Below are 18,697 nucleotides of genomic sequence, written 5' to 3'. Positions count from 1 at the left end.
TTTAAACTCTTCAAACTTTGAATGCTAATTTTTATAAATGTATATTAATAATATGTTTAATTATGTGAAAATCAATAGTTAAGATAATTAGGAATACATAAGTTTCATCTTTGCACGTTAAAAAATGTAACCAAGTGTTCATTAAAATCTTTGCATGTTTATTATTTTTAAATGTGATAGATTTGTTCAGGTTTTTGTTTTTGGTCTTTTACTTTTAAGCCATTCAATAATTAACAACAATGATATTATATTAAACTAATCCTATTTCAGAAAAATTCACGAATGAGTTGTAAAAGCCACTTTGTTTGTGTTAACTAAACGTAAAAAGAAGCGAAAGGAAACAAAATGAAGAAATAATTTAACACACATGCTAAGTAGTCTACATGGTTTCTTACATGTAAAGAGTCTTTTGTAGAATGTAATTCCACAGTTTAACCTAGAAATTAACCTAATAAATAAGGCAAGAGAAACTTAAGGTGAATCTAACTGACAGAACTAAAACATGTGGTGGATAGAAAGTGTTGTTGATTAAGGCCACATGGTAGTGATAGAGCTCACAGCATTATCAGTATTGAAATCAGTGCAAGATATGTCCAAGTTTCCAAGCTCAAGAGGTGAGTTATGTCCACTGAGTGTGATTCCAGCACCATACGAAGCACCATCATTCCCATGCACAGTGATGGTTGGTGAAACATGTGCCATGCCACGCAGATTATTCATATTGCTCAATTCACTCAGATTTGGAAGAATCTGGTTGTTCAATGGTGGAATTGTGCCTCTTCTCACCATGTCCTCAGCTAACTTTACCTAAATCAACAAACAACTTGAGTTAACATATATATGTATGTATGCACCTTTGTGAATTTGTAACAAAATATCTTTTTAACAACTATTTTTGACAATTTTTTAACAATGATAATCTGTGATTGATCCATTTTAAATATATTATTAATAAAATAGTAACATATAATCTATTATTGAATAATTATTTAAAAAAGTTGTTAATGTATCATAGTTTGAATTTCTATTCTGTGTAACTTGTAAAGTCAGATAGGAGAGAAACCAAGAGGAGGAAAAAATGTGGAAAAATGAATGTTTCCAGAATGGATTTCTTGTATTCCAAAACATATTATATACGTTGAAAACCTCATTTCAAAAAGCTTGTTCCAAAATGTATTTTATTTATGCATATTCCAAAAATTTTATTGCAAAATATTTTTTGCATCACGGAACTAGTGTGAAAATATTTGCTATCCTAAATTTTAAAATTTAAGGAGTGAAATATAATATTTTAAAAATAAGTGAGATTTATTGTACCTTAGCTCTTAAAGCTTCGACATCTGATTTTAGAACTCGATTATTGGTATCCGCATCACGGAATTGTTGGCTTGCATCCCTAAGCTGCTTGAATAGGTGTGAGTTTTCCTGCCTCAGCCGTTCAACCTGGCAAAGGAAAACAAAATGTTTACATCGTTTTAGGTTAAGGTACTGGTAGCTATATTTTCTAATACATTTCCTTAACATGAGTTTTTATTATCAATAAATTTATAAAAAATTATTAACCCGTAAATAAAAGTTATTAAATAAGAGATGGAAAAAAAAATGATAAAAAAGTGAGAAGAGTGTTGTTTGATAAATTACTTGCCACTCCAGGTCAGCCAAATGGGCTTGTTTTCTTCTTCTTGACCTCCTTGCAGACTCTCTATTAGAATCCTTCCTGTGCAATTGATAATAATATGTGATAAAATTGGTGGACGTAAGATTTATAATGTTGATAAAAGAAAAATATATAACCTTCTAAGACGTTTGGTGTCAACAGCGTTTGTGCTTTGTTCACAAAGCCCTGCTTCATCATCTTCATCAGATGGGTCACGTGAGGAACCACTTGTTGTGGTCGCCCCTTTCACTTCGTTATCTCTTCCATTTGGTTTGTTACCAGAAACTGGGGTACCACAAATGGAAGACTGAGAATCAATAGTTGCAGAGATGGCGGATTGGACGGGAGCCAGGTTTTGGGAGTGGAAGACCCTACCATCTGTTATTCCACCACAACTTGAAAATCCAGTTACTGCATCCTGCAAAAGGAACTAACTAATAACGGACCATTCACATCGTTTGTAGAACAACAAAATTTTCAGTGCGCTCTTCTTGGGATTTAATTACAGGAATTATTTAAGATATGGTTATTTTATTAGTTGTAATTGTAAAATAAACATTTATTCCATATGATAATATTTTGGAAACGAAAGCATAAATTATGACCCAGTCTACTCCACGCCGTTAACAGCGACCTTCATATCCCCGCCGTCGTGACGAGCGTATTGGCACTTTCCGCTGCGGATGAGAGCTTGGTCGCCGGCGAGGAGAGGCCGATGTCGAAGAACCTGATGGTGAGGAATTGATGAGGTGAAGAGTTTCGACTCGGAGATGCTACTTAGCAATTTATATATTTATTTTTTATTTTATTTTTTTATAGTAGTTTAGGAGAAAAAAGAGAGGAAAATAAGTAAAAAAGAATCCGTCTTACACTTATATAGTTTATGTAAATGGTATGTAACCCAGATTTAATGAATTAGGAAAAAAAGAAAAGAAAAACAAAGTCACAATTTTAAAGACGGCTTCCTTTTAATCACCACCATGTTATATATCTTTGCCTACTTTATTACTCGATTTTCACCTAAGTTTCATATTAAATATATGAATAAAAATAATATAAAAATTATGAGTTACAATATAATAAGTATATAAAAAACTTAGTTTAGCAATAATTTTAAATAAAAATATTTTTAAAATAAAATACTTTTAAAATAAAACAATTTAAAAAGAGTTGCTAATAATAAGTAACACGCATCTACGTATATAAATACGACTTGTTTATAAGCCAGTGAATAATTGAAATTTTCATATATGATTCTTGCATAGATTCATTTAAAATATATTTTTTTTTTCATTCTGAATTTATTTTTATTGACATTGCAAAACTTGAGAAATCATCCTTAGATCTTTTGCGTTTAAGTAATGAAATGAATTGTTAATATGACCATTAATGGAATATACTATTGTTAATTATGATTCCTCTAATTACTTTCTAGGTAATAATAATTAAAGAGGGTAAAAGAAAATATTATAAACGTTTCAATAATAATATATCAATAACATTAAATATATTAATACAAACTTTTAAATTTGAACTCCTTCTAATCACCATCAGAATTTGATTTCATGGAAGTTAAATCATCGTCGTTTCCGTGCCAATTCATTCAATACTGAAAAAAAAAAAACACTAATTTTACTACTTTTATCTCTATGTGTTTGTCTTTGCCTTCTTAAAAATAGAATACATAGAAAAACAATATATAATCCATCTTTTTTTCATTTATGCCAAAATTAATTTTAATAACTTTTAAATCCCAACAGTGACCTCCTCATAAATTATGTGTCATTTTTAATATGTAAAATTTAAAAAAAAAATATAACTAAAATTGTGAAGATGGAAACAAATAAAGATATAGCACTTCTAAAAGTAGATAGTTATTGGTTTCAATTTTGTCATAAAGGGTTAAAAATAGAAAAAGAAAGAGACATGTAAGACCCAACCAAACCCTGAACTGAAGTATGCCTTCCCACGAGTTCTGATTATGAAGAAAAGCTACTGATAATAAAGCAGCTTGTCTTCTTCTTCACAAAGCAATTCATTCTGACGTGGCTTTCATCTTTTGTAATTGCTTTTACTTCAACTGTGCCTATAAATAATCTTTTTTCCTTCATATGTTTTCTGTACAAAAACTAATACATTTCATCCTTCCATACCATCTCTCTTCCCACAAAAATCAAAGATTGTGTTTTCCATTTATTTGAACAAAACAAAGTTATTAGATGCAAATTGTATATGTTTTTGTTTTTTTGTGATGCGTAAAAGCTTCATAATTAATTACCAAATTATTAATTTAACTGGAGATAAATAATTTATTCTACTAAAAATAGTTTATATAAGTTTTTCGATTACGCTTTGAAGTTGATATTTCGTATGAATAATATAACTATTCGTTAATTTCTTATCACCTATAAATATAGTTCTAGGTTTTATCCTATAATTGTTGTTCTATTTTTATTTATGAATAAGGGTGTAGGATGATGAATATTTAGATTCATTTAACACGTAAAATACTCATAAAAGATAATCATAAAAAAATGAATTTTTATATATTTTTTAAAAAAATAAAAAAAAATCAAATAAATATAAAAAATATATGCATATCAAAGTACCCTTTCTCTCTATTTATACGAACGAAAAAATATCCACAGCAAAAGAAAGAAAAATATGTTTTGTTTTCATTACATATAGAAGCTGTGTTAGTCTTTGCTCTGATAAACTACACAGTGGAAAGAAGTGCTTAGCGAAAAAACTAACGATCATAGAAAAGGTTAGAATAGAATAGAAAGTGAGAGAAGAGTGAGTTTGTGAGTGTTTCGTTTGAAAAGAGTGATAAGAGAGAGCTAACCAGATTTTCGAAAGCGTCGTTGAGGTGACCAGAAGCTCCGGTGAAGGGGTCGAGCTTGCAGGGTTTGATGTCGTCGTTTATGTCGTGATCGAACATAAAGGAGATCCATTTGAATTCGTCGAAGGTAGCCGCCATAACGCCGGCGCCGCCGCCCAACTTGGCCTCCATTTCGCCGGAAAATGAAAAGGAAACGAAAGAGTAGAGAGAGAGAGAAAAGGGGACAAGAGAAGCTGTTTGATGCCTATATATAGAAATTTCCAAGCATGTGGCAACTCCAAAACAAAGTTAATCCTATGTATTCTCACTAAAATATTATAATATGATTTATTTTAACACAAATTAAATAAATTATTACGCACTATAATTTGTGATTGAAAAATTGATTTAATTTTTTTTACGTAAATATAGTTTTTTGTATTATATATATATATATATGGGGGTTATTAACACGCGTACGCCTGTTTTTCAGTTGGTACGTTTTAACAATGTGTACCGGATTATAGTAGACAAAAATATCCTCATTTATCATGGATTCTAAGTTTTAAGGTCAAGGATATTTAAATAATTTTCATTCTCAAAACTACAAAAAAAAAAAAAGAAACCCCCAAACCCTTACTCACCTCTCTCATTCCTCTCAACCCTTTCTCTTTCATCTTTCTCACTCCAACATTTATTTTCTCCGTCATCTCTCTCACTCCAACATTTTCTCTGTCATTCCTACTGTTGCCCCAATTGAAAAAAAAATCAGAAACCTTTTGTCATCACAGATATTTTCTCTCTCATCTCAACATTTTCTCTATCATCACTCCAACATTTTTTCTCTCATGTCAACCTAATTGAAGATGGTGGTGGTAATTTGAATAAGAGATATTTTTTAAAAATTGAAAAATTTTACTCTTTTATAATCATTTTATATTTATTAATGTGTGTAAAATGAATATAAACTTTGTCATTTTATGTTATTTTTTCCAAATCTCAAAGGTAAAAAATGTTTTTACTGTTTTTTATCTTGCACATTGGTTAAAGTTTATTCTAAACGCATGTAGAAGTAGATTCAGTGATAAAAAAGGGACATAAGAAAATTAAAGAAATAGGTAGAGAAGANCTCCCTATGAGTACAATTCTTTCAATTCTAGGTTGTAATCTTACATCATGTATCCCATACCAATAGAGAAAGGAAAAAGAAATACTTTGTGTAAAGGGAAAAGGACAAGGGTTAGGCAAGTGTTTCTAATTTTTTTTTTCAATTGGGGCAATAGGGATGACAGAGAAAATGTTAGAGTGAGAGAGATGAAAGAGAAAGGGTTGAGAGGAATGAGGGAGGTGAGTAATGGTTTGGGAGGTTTCTTTTCTTTTTAGTTTTGAGAATGAAAATTATTTAAACATCCTTAACCTTAAAACTTAGAATCCATGATAAATGAGGGTATTTTTGTCTACTATAATCCGGTACACATTGTTAAAACGTACCAACTGAAAAACAGGCGTACGCGTATTAACAAACCCCATATATATATATATATATATATATATATATATATATATATATATATTTATTAAAATTATAATTAAAGTCAATAATCTTTGAAATCATTATTGATAATATATATTTGAAATTATATTAAAGTCAATAATCTTATCATGATGATTTGATATTGAATTCAAAAACTTTTGTCAATGTGCCTATTATTTATTTTTCTACCACATTACTTTTTATTATATATGTACTTGTTAATGGGAATAATTTTAATATTTACAGCCTATTCTGTATAATTTAAAAGTAATTTCAATAAAGTCTTCAAACAAGCAAAAGGTTTTTGTACTATTAACTGATAAAAAAAATCTTAAGTAAAAAGAAACTTACATACACGGTATGTTATTAATTTAATGACAATATATACAAACAATCTTCACATGATTTTTTTTAATTAAGCTGGAAACACAAACAGTGAAAGACATACCAAAAACAACTTTAAACTCTGTTTATGTGATTATTTTTTTAATTCAGAAAACAGTAAATAGCAGAAAGAAAAGGAATTTGATTCCAGCATTAGTTTTTTAAAAGTTAAAGCAGTAAAACAATAAAATTGGACGGCACATGATGTCAAAACTGAGTACCATGAAATGCGCTAAATGGTCCGATCTGTCACGTGTGATTACTTGTTGAGCCTTTGAGAAAGTGGAAAGACTAAAGATTCGAGTTTACTGTGAATCATGTGTTCTTGTTGTTGTATTTTTATTATTTACAATATCATGTACTATGTAAATATATGATATCAAGATTTGTGCAAAGAAAAAGTTTCATGACTGAGAAATTAAATACTTTAATTTATATATCTAAATAAATAGTTCATAATTATTGGAATTATGGTTTCTGATATTCCCTGAAAATGATGTGTCTAAATAGAGATAAACTTACGAAAACTGTTGTATATATACTGAAATCATAAGAAAAAAATAAGGAATAAGAGAAAGAACGAGTTATGAGATTCTTTTAATAGAGATGTTTTCATGTAGCTTTTTTGAGTATTCACGAATAGAGATAAATAATATATAATAATTAAATTACGTTTGTTTAGACAAAAAATGTAAAGTGATACAAGTCTTAATCTTCTAAGTATTGATATTAAAATTTAAATTTCTTCACTGAAAATGTTTCAGTGGATATTTTGTGGGACCGAGATGCTAACTTTTCAGACGTGTCTTTCGTGCCTTTAATCGTCTGGAGTGCCTGAATCACCTGTCTTTCTTGACAGAGAGGGGAGGTACCTGTAAAAGGTACTTCGACGTTCAAGTTAGGAGCTATTTAATGAGTCTCAGCTCACAATTGTATATTTTATTAAGATAGATCAAGGTCCTTTTACCTGAACATAAATAATATATTTATAAGGCTTTACGATAGCCAAGCACAAACACATTGATTAATCATTAAACCAGACAATCAAATTCAATAATACCTGTTAATTGTCCATTGATACTATATTCTCATCCAATATGACCTGTTAGTCACTCATAAATAGTGTATATTCGCATTTAATATGACCATTAAACATATTAATTGGTCATTAATGATTTTTACCTTTCCTGATTAGTGTTTGTCTGACCACCAGTCGGTTTCCTGTTTTGGACCCAGATTCTTCTTAGTCGGTCGGTCGCCGGGGTATAGTACATTAAGCCCCCCAAGCCCCGAGTAGCTGTTTGCAGGTGCGAACGGGTTTAAATATGTCGGACGAGAATGAGAGTTCACAAGGAGCGTTCTCCACTGCTCGGTTTTTGTCTTCAACTTTCTGGTTGACGAGAGGGATTTACCTCTCGGTTTTTTCTTCAACGAGAGGGATTTACTTCTCGACCGAGAGCGATTCACCACTCGGTCTTTGTCTTCAACTTTCTGGTTGACGAGAGGGATTTACCTCTCGGTTTTTTGTTCAACAAGAGGGATTTATCTCTCGGCCGAGAGGGATTTACCGCTCGGTCTTTGTCTTCAACTTTCTGGTTGACGAGAGGGATTTACCTCTCGTTTTTTTCTTCAATGGGAGGGATTTACCTCTCGGCCAAGAGGGAGTTACCGCTCAGTCTTTGTGTTCAACTTTCTAGTTGACGAGAGGGATTTACCTCTCGATTTTTCCTTCAACGAGAGGGATTTACCTTTCGGCCGAGAGGGATTTACGGCTCGGTCTTTGTCTTCAACTTTCTGGTTGACGAGAGGGATTTACCTATCGGTTTTTTCTTCGACAACAGGGATTTATCTCTTGGCCGAGAGGGATTTACCGCTCGGTCTTCTTCAACGAGAGGGATATACCTCTCGGTCTTTGTCTTCAACCTTTTGGTTGACGAGAGGGATTTATCTCTCGATTGATGATGATGCTGAGATTACGTTCTTCAATGAAGATTTTCCATGTTTGCCGACAATAGAAACGATGAAGTTGGCCTGGATACCCTGCAAATTAAAATTATTGTTGCCATCTTGAATGCTGAACGAGAAACCCTGAAATCCTTTCTTAACTAAAAAAGAAGATCTTCTGGTTTAGAAGAGAATGATTGTAACACAAAGGGTGTTTTTATTCGTCATGCATTTTATAAAGTCTTTGAGTTGACAGTAATTGAAGCCATGATTTATGGATTGCCAACATTTGCTATTCAAAAGTTTTTCACCTGTCGCTTCATAAAGAATAAACCTTGAATAAATCTTGAATGATATTCTTGTAAAATTGTCATAATTGGATTATCAGTAGAAGATGAAAGTGCTAAGAATTTATTCAAAGCTGAGTAGGACAAAAAAGATTATTTTGGTTTTCGGTTTTGAATTTTTGTTTTTTTAAGATATATGCCTTGAGCCAAAGAATAAAGTTAAAGTTTCGTGATTTATGTTTTTATATATCAATATATTCCTTTTATAATGATATATGATGAAAAAAGTGATTATAATATTCTCCAAAATAATTTACGGGAAGATTTTGATTATTTTATTTTCAGATGACATATACATATTCAAAAATAATTATCTTGTTGACGAAACTTCACGTAGCGATGATGATCTATGTGATGTAGCTTTCGTCTTGTTGTAAGTTCTTGGTGTTGATTCGAAGTAGTAATGTCGAGACCGAAAGCTCGTTTTGGTTCCTTGGGGCTTTCATGGGAATGTCGCTCGGTTGTTCTTCCATATTTCTCGTGATCATCTTTGGGTGTCTTCAATTTTCTCGGTCTCATGGTGGGCGGCAAAATGTTTCGGTAGATATTTTGTGGGACTGAGATGCTAACCTCTCTGACGTGTCTTTCGTGCCTTTAATCGCCTAGAGCACCTGAATCACCTGCCTTCCTTCTTGACAGAAGAAGGGGAGGTACCTGCAAAAGGCACTCCGACGCTCAAGTTAGGAGCGGTTTGATGAGCCTCAGCTCACAATTGTATATTTTATTAAGATAGATCAAGGTTCTTTTACCTGAACGTAAATAATATATTTATAAGGCTTTACGGTAGCCAAGCACATTGATTAATCATTAAACCAGACAATAAAATTCAATAATACATGTTAATTGTCCATTGATACCATATTCTCGTTCAATATTGTCTGTCAGTCACTCATAAATAGCGTATATTCACATTTAATATGACCATTAAACATATTAATTGGTCATTAATGATTTTTACCATTCCTGGTTAGTGTTTGTCTGACCACCGGTCAGTTTCCTTTTTTGGACCCAGATTCTTCTTGGACCCAGATTCTTCTAAGTCGGTCTGTCACCGGGATATAGTATAAGAAACAACATAATTTTAGTTAAACTAATATAAATTACTTAATGTGAAACATGTATTACATATAAATAAAATATAAACTAAATCAAACTAAATTAAGAGAGAACATTTTTTACAAAACGTGCTCTTTATTAGACCACTAATAGACAACATTTTTTCAACAAGTATTTTCAATCACATCACCAATAGACAACATTTTTTTTAAAGTACTCTTATTGGTTTGAATTTTTTTAATACTTTATTTAATTTTTCAATAGACAACTTTTTTTCAATTAAGTATTGTCCATTGGTCTAATTTTTTAATATTTTATTTAAATATTTAACCGACAATGTTTTTTCAAACAAGTGTTGTCTATTAGTACGAATATTTTTTATATAATTTATTTAATTTTTCGTTCAATGCCCTCATATTTCATAATTTCATAAAAAAAATTATCCAAAAAAGTGAAATCCCATTAACTCGTACATAAGGTTAATGAGAATCAAAGAACTAAATTAATTTATGAATATGAGAGTCTCACTAAAGGGTCTGAACAAGAAATTGTTTATAAAACACCTAAAATATTAGGAAAATATGAAAAAGACAAAGGTCACAAAAAGAAGGCTCATTTTATACTTCAGTGTATCAATAAAAAAATATTATCAGGATAATATTCTGAAATACATAAAAATAAACAAAACATACGGAACCAAAAAACAATACATGGCAAGGCTAACAGATATAACTTTCTAATGTGTTGCCAATAAGTCCTTATTTTTAACATGTTGGTAGTCAGACATAGCTTTGTAGGTTGTGCAATTTCATCAAAAGTGTACTTTATACAACTTAGATTCCAATGCATCATGACTTCATTGTTGAACTTACTCTTTCTCAAAAGCCCTATGTAGTTTTATAAGGCAATATGCAAGCATTAAAATGAAATGTATAGATTCAAATCAGCATGAACAATGACATAGTTTTATAAGGCAATATACAAGCATAACATACTACATATAATAAGCATTTTCTAATGAGATAAAAACACCAATCTTCCCTAACTTCAATGATTTGATTGTCAGAATATTGATATTTGCAACTAAGAAAATACTACAACAAATAAAATAATATCAAATTAGTCAATTAAAATTCTACTAAAAGTTAATTATATATATATATATATATATATATATATATATATATATATATATATATATATATATATATATATATATATATAAAATCAAGATAACTTACATCTATTGGAATTTGCACTCCTTCACAATATGTGATAATTTCCTTTATATACCGATAAATGCAATACCCACAACCATTGGGTTTTTTGGACATTAGAAATCCAAAAGTAGAAAACATTAATATAGTTGGCATGAACAACATCAATTAATTTTGAAATAAACAATTGTGATATACCTTAATTGGTGCACATTTGATATTGTTTAACTTAGACTTTGAAACAGTATATCCTCTTTGAGCTTGATAGGTTTGTATAACCCTAGTTAATAAAAAAAAATAAAACATATATAAGTAAAAAAAAAAAATACAACTAAAAGTGTGCATATTTGTGAATTACACGTATATTCTTACATTTCAAACAATTTCTTCAAATTTTGCCTTATACTAATATGTCTTTTGTTAATATGTTAAGATAATGAATTATCTCCAATTTAAGATTGATTCCGAGGAAGATCCAATGTTGGCTTAATTTGAAATGAATCAACAAAACTTAGAATTTGTGCATCTAACTTTGAAAATAATACATGGTTGATAATGTTGGGAAGAAAGGTATTATTCCCTATATTGATTCATGCAAAAACAAAGTTATCAATGACCCCATTATCCAGGAAAATATTGACTATTATTTTGCATTCTCTCTTTCGTTGGTAGTTCATGTATTGTGATTTAGTGTGATAGAAGACATAACTCCTTATGATTTGACTTAATAAAATTTTTTATATAGGTAATTATAAAATAAAAGAAAGAGAATATATTAGTAATATGATAAGAGCTATTAATCAAAGAATAAAGTTAATGATAAAATAGTATAGTGTACGCGATATATATAAAAATTGTAGTTGTCTCTAGCCATTCATAGTCAATAACTTCTCCAAAAATTTTTGAATTAAGGATTTTTTTTTATGTTCATGTAGTCCAAATATGTTTTTCTCCTTTTCTATTGGGGAAAACGACTATAATGGCTTTAATTTCATGTATGAAGATATGTAGTTGCACCATTCAGGAAGATTGAGATGAATCACTTTAAGAAGAGTATGTTGAATGGTCATTTTCCTTTTACACTTCTTTTTAGGAATGATAGATTCATTTCTATTATTCATCCTTTTCTTATTTTAGGCCTGCATACCCCTTATACGAGCCTCTATAAGGGTACTTAAAGTTTGATGCTCTTTCCTTATTTTTTAGGCTTTTTTCCTAAAAGGAAAGATAGTAAACAAATCATATGTACATGAATTAAAGTGGTTGAAACAATATTTTAACGATGACCATATGAAGAGTAAAACACTTAGGACTTGTGAGCGATAGTGGTGGTTCAAATGGACTCTTAATGTCAAATGTGAAAGGTGTTAGCATTTCAGAGGCATTAGCATCTTCAGAATCTTCATGTCCAGGAGTGTTGCTTTTTTGTTCATCAAGCCTTCTTTTGATTTCAGCTAGTTCTTTCAAAACAATTCTTTCAAATTCATTTCTTCCTCTGTATTGGTTTAATCGAGAGGATGTTGGTGTGTTATTCTCAGTAGAAATTTTGTCTTTGTATTTCCATCCTTCTGTTGTCTTCTCCATATGCATTAGATGAAGAACAGTTTTGTCCACAAGACTTGAACTTTGATATTTTTCACTCGACTCACCAATGCATTCCACACCACATTAAACTAGTATCTTTGAAATGAAAACACAGTAGGGTTACTTTCCTAATTCTGATTTTGTCACCTTTAGCATGTTGTCTGAAATGGCAACAGGCCAATCCACCTGAATATTTTCCTTCAAGGCTTTCAGCAACATTAGGTCTTCGGTGGTTGCTTGAGCATAATTTCCTCCTCTAGCCATGAGAATCTAGGCAATGGTGTAGATGGCCATTCTCTCATCTTTCTTCATGCCACCAGTTTTGTAGTTAGAGTTCACTTGAAGATCGTGTGCATTTCTCAGGCATGGTTGGTATTCCTTTAGCTTGTTAAACCCATATATTCCAAGATGACATTTATTACCACCGATTCTTAATCCATCAACCTTTTTCCAGACATCATCAGTTAGTTTGATGTCAATTCCTTTAACACGAGAACAGAGGATGTTACCAACAATCTTTAGATTGTAGTAGAAGACCTTCACTAGGTCTGGGTACCATGGACTTGCCATTTCAACAAATTGCTTCAAACCCTGATTCTTAATCCATCTCTGAAACTGAAACCCTTCATTCCTAAATAACTTTAGCTTAAGAAACTTGTGTGTTACCAAGGTTCTTCTTTTCTAGCAGTCAAGAAACTTAGACTGAGCATCATCGTCACTGATCCAACCGTTTAAGTCATACATCCTTCTAGAGCTTTTCGAGGAGAAAAACTTAACCCTTCTTCTCGGTGTAGAGCTTGACGCCATTTTTGTTTCGAAGATGATTAATGATCCTCTTAGGCAAGGTGATAATAGTGAATGACTTCATCAACAAGAGCAAATATAGTGATTTCTGATTTTCAAGAGTTTAGCAAGTTTATATTGAGTAATAAATTGAAGGGAACCCCTAATTTTCCCCTTTCGCACCCAAAATGAAATTTCAAATTCCAGATTAACCACAACTTTTCATTACTTAGTCGAATACATTAATATACTAGTCGACTTTGACTTGTTAAAATTCACTTTTAATCAGATTCAATCATTCAAACAATTCAACACACAATACAAACAATCACTCAACAACAATCAATCAATGTATGCATGATGCAGTAGATAGATACAGGTTTACCAGTTGTAGACATTCAAGGTGTTTGATATATTCAATGGTTAATTCATCCTTGAGAACAGTTCTATATTAGCTGCATAACCTGCAAAACAATTAAGTTTTGGTTGCTGGTACCCATTTAATTTTGGGTCCTTGATTGTTAGTTCTTGTCACATGTTCCTTTGGTATCCATACATATAATCCTTGAGGAACAACAACATTTCTATAATAGTAATTTCTAACAGTATGACCAACACAGTTACAATAAAAACATGCATTTCTAGCAGGTTTTCTTAAATCATTAAGCTTTCTAGCATTGGTTCTGTTAGAGTAACCTTTATATATGATTCCTTCTCTATTCTTGCTTCTTCTAGATGAATTCAATACAACATCTAAATTGTCACTAGCTTGAGCAAACTTAGCTAGCTTGCCAATCAACTAATTTATCTTTTTAATGTGTATAGGACAATTTTCACGAACTTTTTCAATAGTAACAGTTTTGGTTTCAATATTTCTAGCAGATGACAAAGCTTCATTTAACTCTTTTTCTAATATTTCCTTCTCAGAAACAAGGTTATCAATTCTTCTTTCAAAATCTCTTCTTTCAGAGCACAGTCGATTTACCTTGTATTGCAGTCGCATGGCTTCAGCATGTAGTTCTTTGAATGCATCTTGAAGTAGATCATATTTGACTTTAAACTGTTCATTTGATATATCTGCATCGTTATCATAATCATCCCATGTTACACCTGTCATATAGCATAAATTCGATTCCTCATCTTGATCAGAATCTTCATCACTTCATTTCTCAGAATCTGAGTTTTCCCAAGCAATGTAAGCTCCTTTCTTTCTCATGTTTCTGCCTTGAGGAAATCTTTTCTTTCCTTTTTGCTTTGGCTATGATTCAGGGCATTCAGGCTTGATGTGACCTTCTTTTCCACATTCATAGCACTGGACAACATTCGTGCTGAAGCTCTTCTTTTTGCTTTGACCTGCATGGTTAGACAGTTGACTATCATTTTGTATAAGTCGACTAAATTTTCTTACCATCAAGGTCATCAATTCTTTGTCGTCCATCTCTGTTTCTGTGATGTTCTTGCTTGCAGCTTTCAGAGCTATGGACTTCTTTTCTTCAATCTCCTCTTCATCCTTTAGTCTACCAAGTTCTAACTCATGTTCCCGTAACTTGCCAAACAAGGTAGTCATATTCATCGTTGTAAGATCTTTGGATTCAGAGATTGTAGTGACTTTTGGTTGTCAGTTCCTGTTCAAACTTTTCAAAATCTTTATGTTGATCTCTTCTCTATCAAAGACTTTGCCAAGAGCCATCAGGTGATTTACGATATGAGTGAACCATTTCTAGACATCATAGATGCTTTCACTAGCTTTCATACTGAACAACTCAAATTCTTGTATCAACGAATTCTACCTGGCTCTCTTGACTTCATATGTACCTTCATGTGTTACCTCTAGAACATCCCACATTTCCTTTGCAGACTTGCGTTGGAATATCCTGAAAAATTCATCAATAGTTAGTGCAGAGGCAATAATATTCCTAGCTCTAACATCATACTGAGCTTTTCTATTTTCATCAGCAGTCCACTCAGTAAAAGGTTTCAAAACAGTTTTGCTATCAACAGTTTTTGTAGGTACAAATGGACCATTTAAAGTAGCATCCAAAATTCCTTTATCTTGCGATTCAAGAAAAATTTGCATGCGAATTTTCCAAAAAGGATAATATTCACCAACAAATAGAGGTGGTCTGTTTGTTGAAGCACCTTCACCAAAAGTTTGAAAGTTTGAAGTCATCCCCAAGTTTTACAGTCGAATAGAATAAAAACAGAGTCAACTAAATTTTCAAATATCTTATGAAACCAACTCTGATACCAATTGTTATGAATCAGGTTGGCTTCTTTTTACACCAAGAGGGCGGGGGGTGAATTGGTGTTAATTCAAAATTAAAATCTTTTCGCAATCTTGGTATGAAAAATTCAAAGCTTTTGATCTTTCCTTGAAATGCAAGTTATTGAATATTTAATGCAGCCGAAAAACGCAGTTGACTGCCTAGTAGATATAGTCGACTGGAAAATAAAGAGTGTAGGGATGAGAAAATTCAAACATTGTGTTTATACTGGTTCGGCCAACAATGCCTACATCCAGGGTCCTTCCAACCCAGGAAGCAAATGCACTATAATGGTTGCGGTTTTTACAACAAGGAATTTATATAAGCACCACGCAAAAATATAAATCTCCTCTCTAACCCAAAACCAAAAATAGCTACACACACAAAACCAGAATTGCAGCAAGAATCCCCTCTTTTGCAATTTGCACCCATGTCAAACAATCCTCAATGTGTCACTAGCACTCTTCATAGGATGCCAAGCCTATCACAGCAGACTTCACAGGTTGCCAAACCTTCAGTAAAAAACAGTAGTCTTCACAGGATGCCAAGCCTATCAAGATCAAACCAGAAGCACCTTCTCTGTGCATATAGTTATCAAATAGTGAGAACAATGACTTCTCCTTCTGAATCTCTCTCAAGTAAGATCACCACCGTCTTCTTGGAGAATTCTTGGAGCTTCTAACGAATTCAATCTGAAACAGGAAAATGAAAATGTTAGATCACAAAAGTTACAGAACAACTCATGTTCTGTCTATTTATAGCTTTCTGTTTCATCATATTGATTCATAGTTGAATAGCCTACTAATACAACCGAATGTATTAAAACAGTTATAACAGACAATCAACATAAAGGCTCCTCAGTCAACAAAATCAAGACTCATTTATTACAGTTGACCAGGTCATACAGTTTTAACTAACTTTTGAAAATATAGCCATTGGAGCTTGTAGGCTTAACAAAATTTCAAACAGAACAGTAACACGGTCGAATATGCATTTCACAATGTCGACTAACACATGAAAAATCACTTTGAAATTCTTTTCAACTCAAAATTTCACACAGCACTTGTTCACAAAATCTGTACAAAGATTTTAGCATAGTCGAATCCATTAAGAGTGTATTCGACTGGACTAGAAAGTTGTCACAAAAATTATAAGTTCAAAAGGTGCTTGTGATCTTTTCTTTCATAAATGTGTAATGATAAAAAACATTTTATCTCACATTTCAATACAAGCATGTTCCACAAATATAACACTCAATCAAACATAGGAACATACAATGTAATTCAATCAAAACATGTTCAGCGGATATGACAAACATTACAGAATAAGAACATGTAATACTGGAACATATATACTGTTATTAAGCACTGTATTGTCATCATCAAAAACCAGTTTGATATAGAGTTTGTGTTGTCAATAAAGAAAAGCTCCAAGAACCAAAGATCTACCATGGTGATTTAGAGTCTTGAATGTTTCTTGCGCAACAAGGCTTACTGCATTTGAAAGTCTGATCTCTCTGCACAACGAGGTGTATTCTGCATGATCAGGAAATTTGCAATCGTGAAGATTGGTGGGTATTCTCTATGGTATTTACAGGAAGAAGAACTGTATTCTTGACTTTGAGAGTGACTCAAAGGGTTTGATAGCAGAAGAGAATGTTCTTGCTGTGTCTTGTTTATTGTAGTGCCTATATTAGATTAGAGGGTTAGAGCGGTGTTTTAAATTGACATGAGGTCGCTGTAAAAACCTTGGTGTAAAAACCTTGATCTTTATAGTGCATTTGCTTCGTGTGAGTGGAAGGACACTGGATGTAGGCAGGTTGGCCGAACCAGTATAAAAACCAACGTTTGATTTCTCTGATCCCTACACTCTTTATCACAGTTGATTAATCTTTTCTTGTATTTGATTAAGTAAATTGCTGCATTACATACCATTTTACTTGCGATTCAAGAAAAGGGTCAAGACATCCTATTTTGCGAAAAAGATTTTGAAAGCTTATATTTTCATGCATCACCAATTCACCCCCCCTCTTGGTGTGAGAAACTAAGTCTTTCTCTTTTAACAGGATGGTACGACAACGGTTGTTTTGCGGTTACGACAATGGTTCCAAAATCGAGTTACATTCAGGTGGGACTTTTGGCCTCGGTTTAAAAACCAAAGTAAAAAAAAAAAGTTATGATTTTGTCCCAATTAAAACAACCCAAAGCACTAAACCAAAAAAAAGTTGGTTCTTTTTCCTTTATTGGATCTAGAATCGAGGCAATACACCCTTTTTTGCCTTGGTTGGATCCAGAATCGAGGTAAGAGACCCTTCTTTCCTTCTGTTGGATCCAGAACCGAGGCAATAAAGCGTTTTCTGCCTCGATTTTTAGTACAACCGTTGTCTGCATATAATAATGAGTAATCCTTCTAAATTTTCCAGAAAATTTATTTTCTATTTTTCTATTTTTGTGATGGTTTTCATGATTTTTCTAGTCATTCCAACAAAATTTCAGTATATTTCGAGTTCGTTTTAACATACTCTCAGTTTTACCTACACTTATGTTTTGATGGATATGGTGTACGAAGAACAAACAACCAAATGAAACGAAAGTTCATCAAAAAGCTAAAACGAAACTAAACTAACCTTGAACATGGGTATGGTGCTTAAGCATAACGAACGTCACAAAAGAGTACATGTGGACAAAACCAATTGGTGAAAACGAAAGAAAATCATACCCAAAGTACTTTATCAACGTAAAATGAAAGAAAAATGAAAGAATGTTGAGGTTGATGGTCGCAAAATGAAGAAGAACGAAGAAGAGATGTTCATGATGCTTTGTTACTTCACGAAATTTAACCCTAGAAACGAATGTTATTACCTTGGTTATTTTATTAACCGGAGCAATAAGGGATCTATTGCCTCAAATCTATTAAGAACTGATGCCTAAAGTCTCCCAAAAAAATTTAAAAAATAATATTTTTAGTTATTTTTTGCATTTGTTCACGTCACAACCAAAGCATAAGGGGTCTATTGTCTCAGTTCTATTAAGAACCGATACCTAAAGCCTCCCAAAAAAAATTGAAAAAAATATTTGGAGTTATTTTATGCCTCGATTCACAATCA

At 32.0% G+C, this 18,697-nt stretch overlaps 1 protein-coding gene across 1 annotated transcript; it reads right to left on the bottom strand.

The window, feature by feature from the left end:
- Positions 1–337: 337 nt before the first annotated feature.
- Positions 338–4,833, bottom strand: LOC106764036 (basic leucine zipper 9). Its single transcript, XM_014648236.2, has 5 exons — positions 4,503–4,833; positions 1,795–2,075; positions 1,642–1,717; positions 1,318–1,443; positions 338–807 (listed from the first exon to the last, which is right to left on the bottom strand). Exons 1-5 carry the CDS (start codon positions 4,668–4,670, stop codon positions 529–531), a joined length of 930 nt encoding a protein of 309 aa, XP_014503722.1. The 5' UTR covers positions 4,671–4,833; the 3' UTR covers positions 338–528.
- Positions 4,834–18,697: the final 13,864 nt, after the last annotated feature.

This window comes from Vigna radiata, chromosome 6, assembly GCF_000741045.1.
Source record: "Vigna radiata var. radiata cultivar VC1973A chromosome 6, Vradiata_ver6, whole genome shotgun sequence".
Classification (NCBI taxonomy): domain Eukaryota; kingdom Viridiplantae; phylum Streptophyta; class Magnoliopsida; order Fabales; family Fabaceae; genus Vigna; species Vigna radiata.
This window is presented reverse-complemented; position numbering and strand designations above follow the sequence as displayed.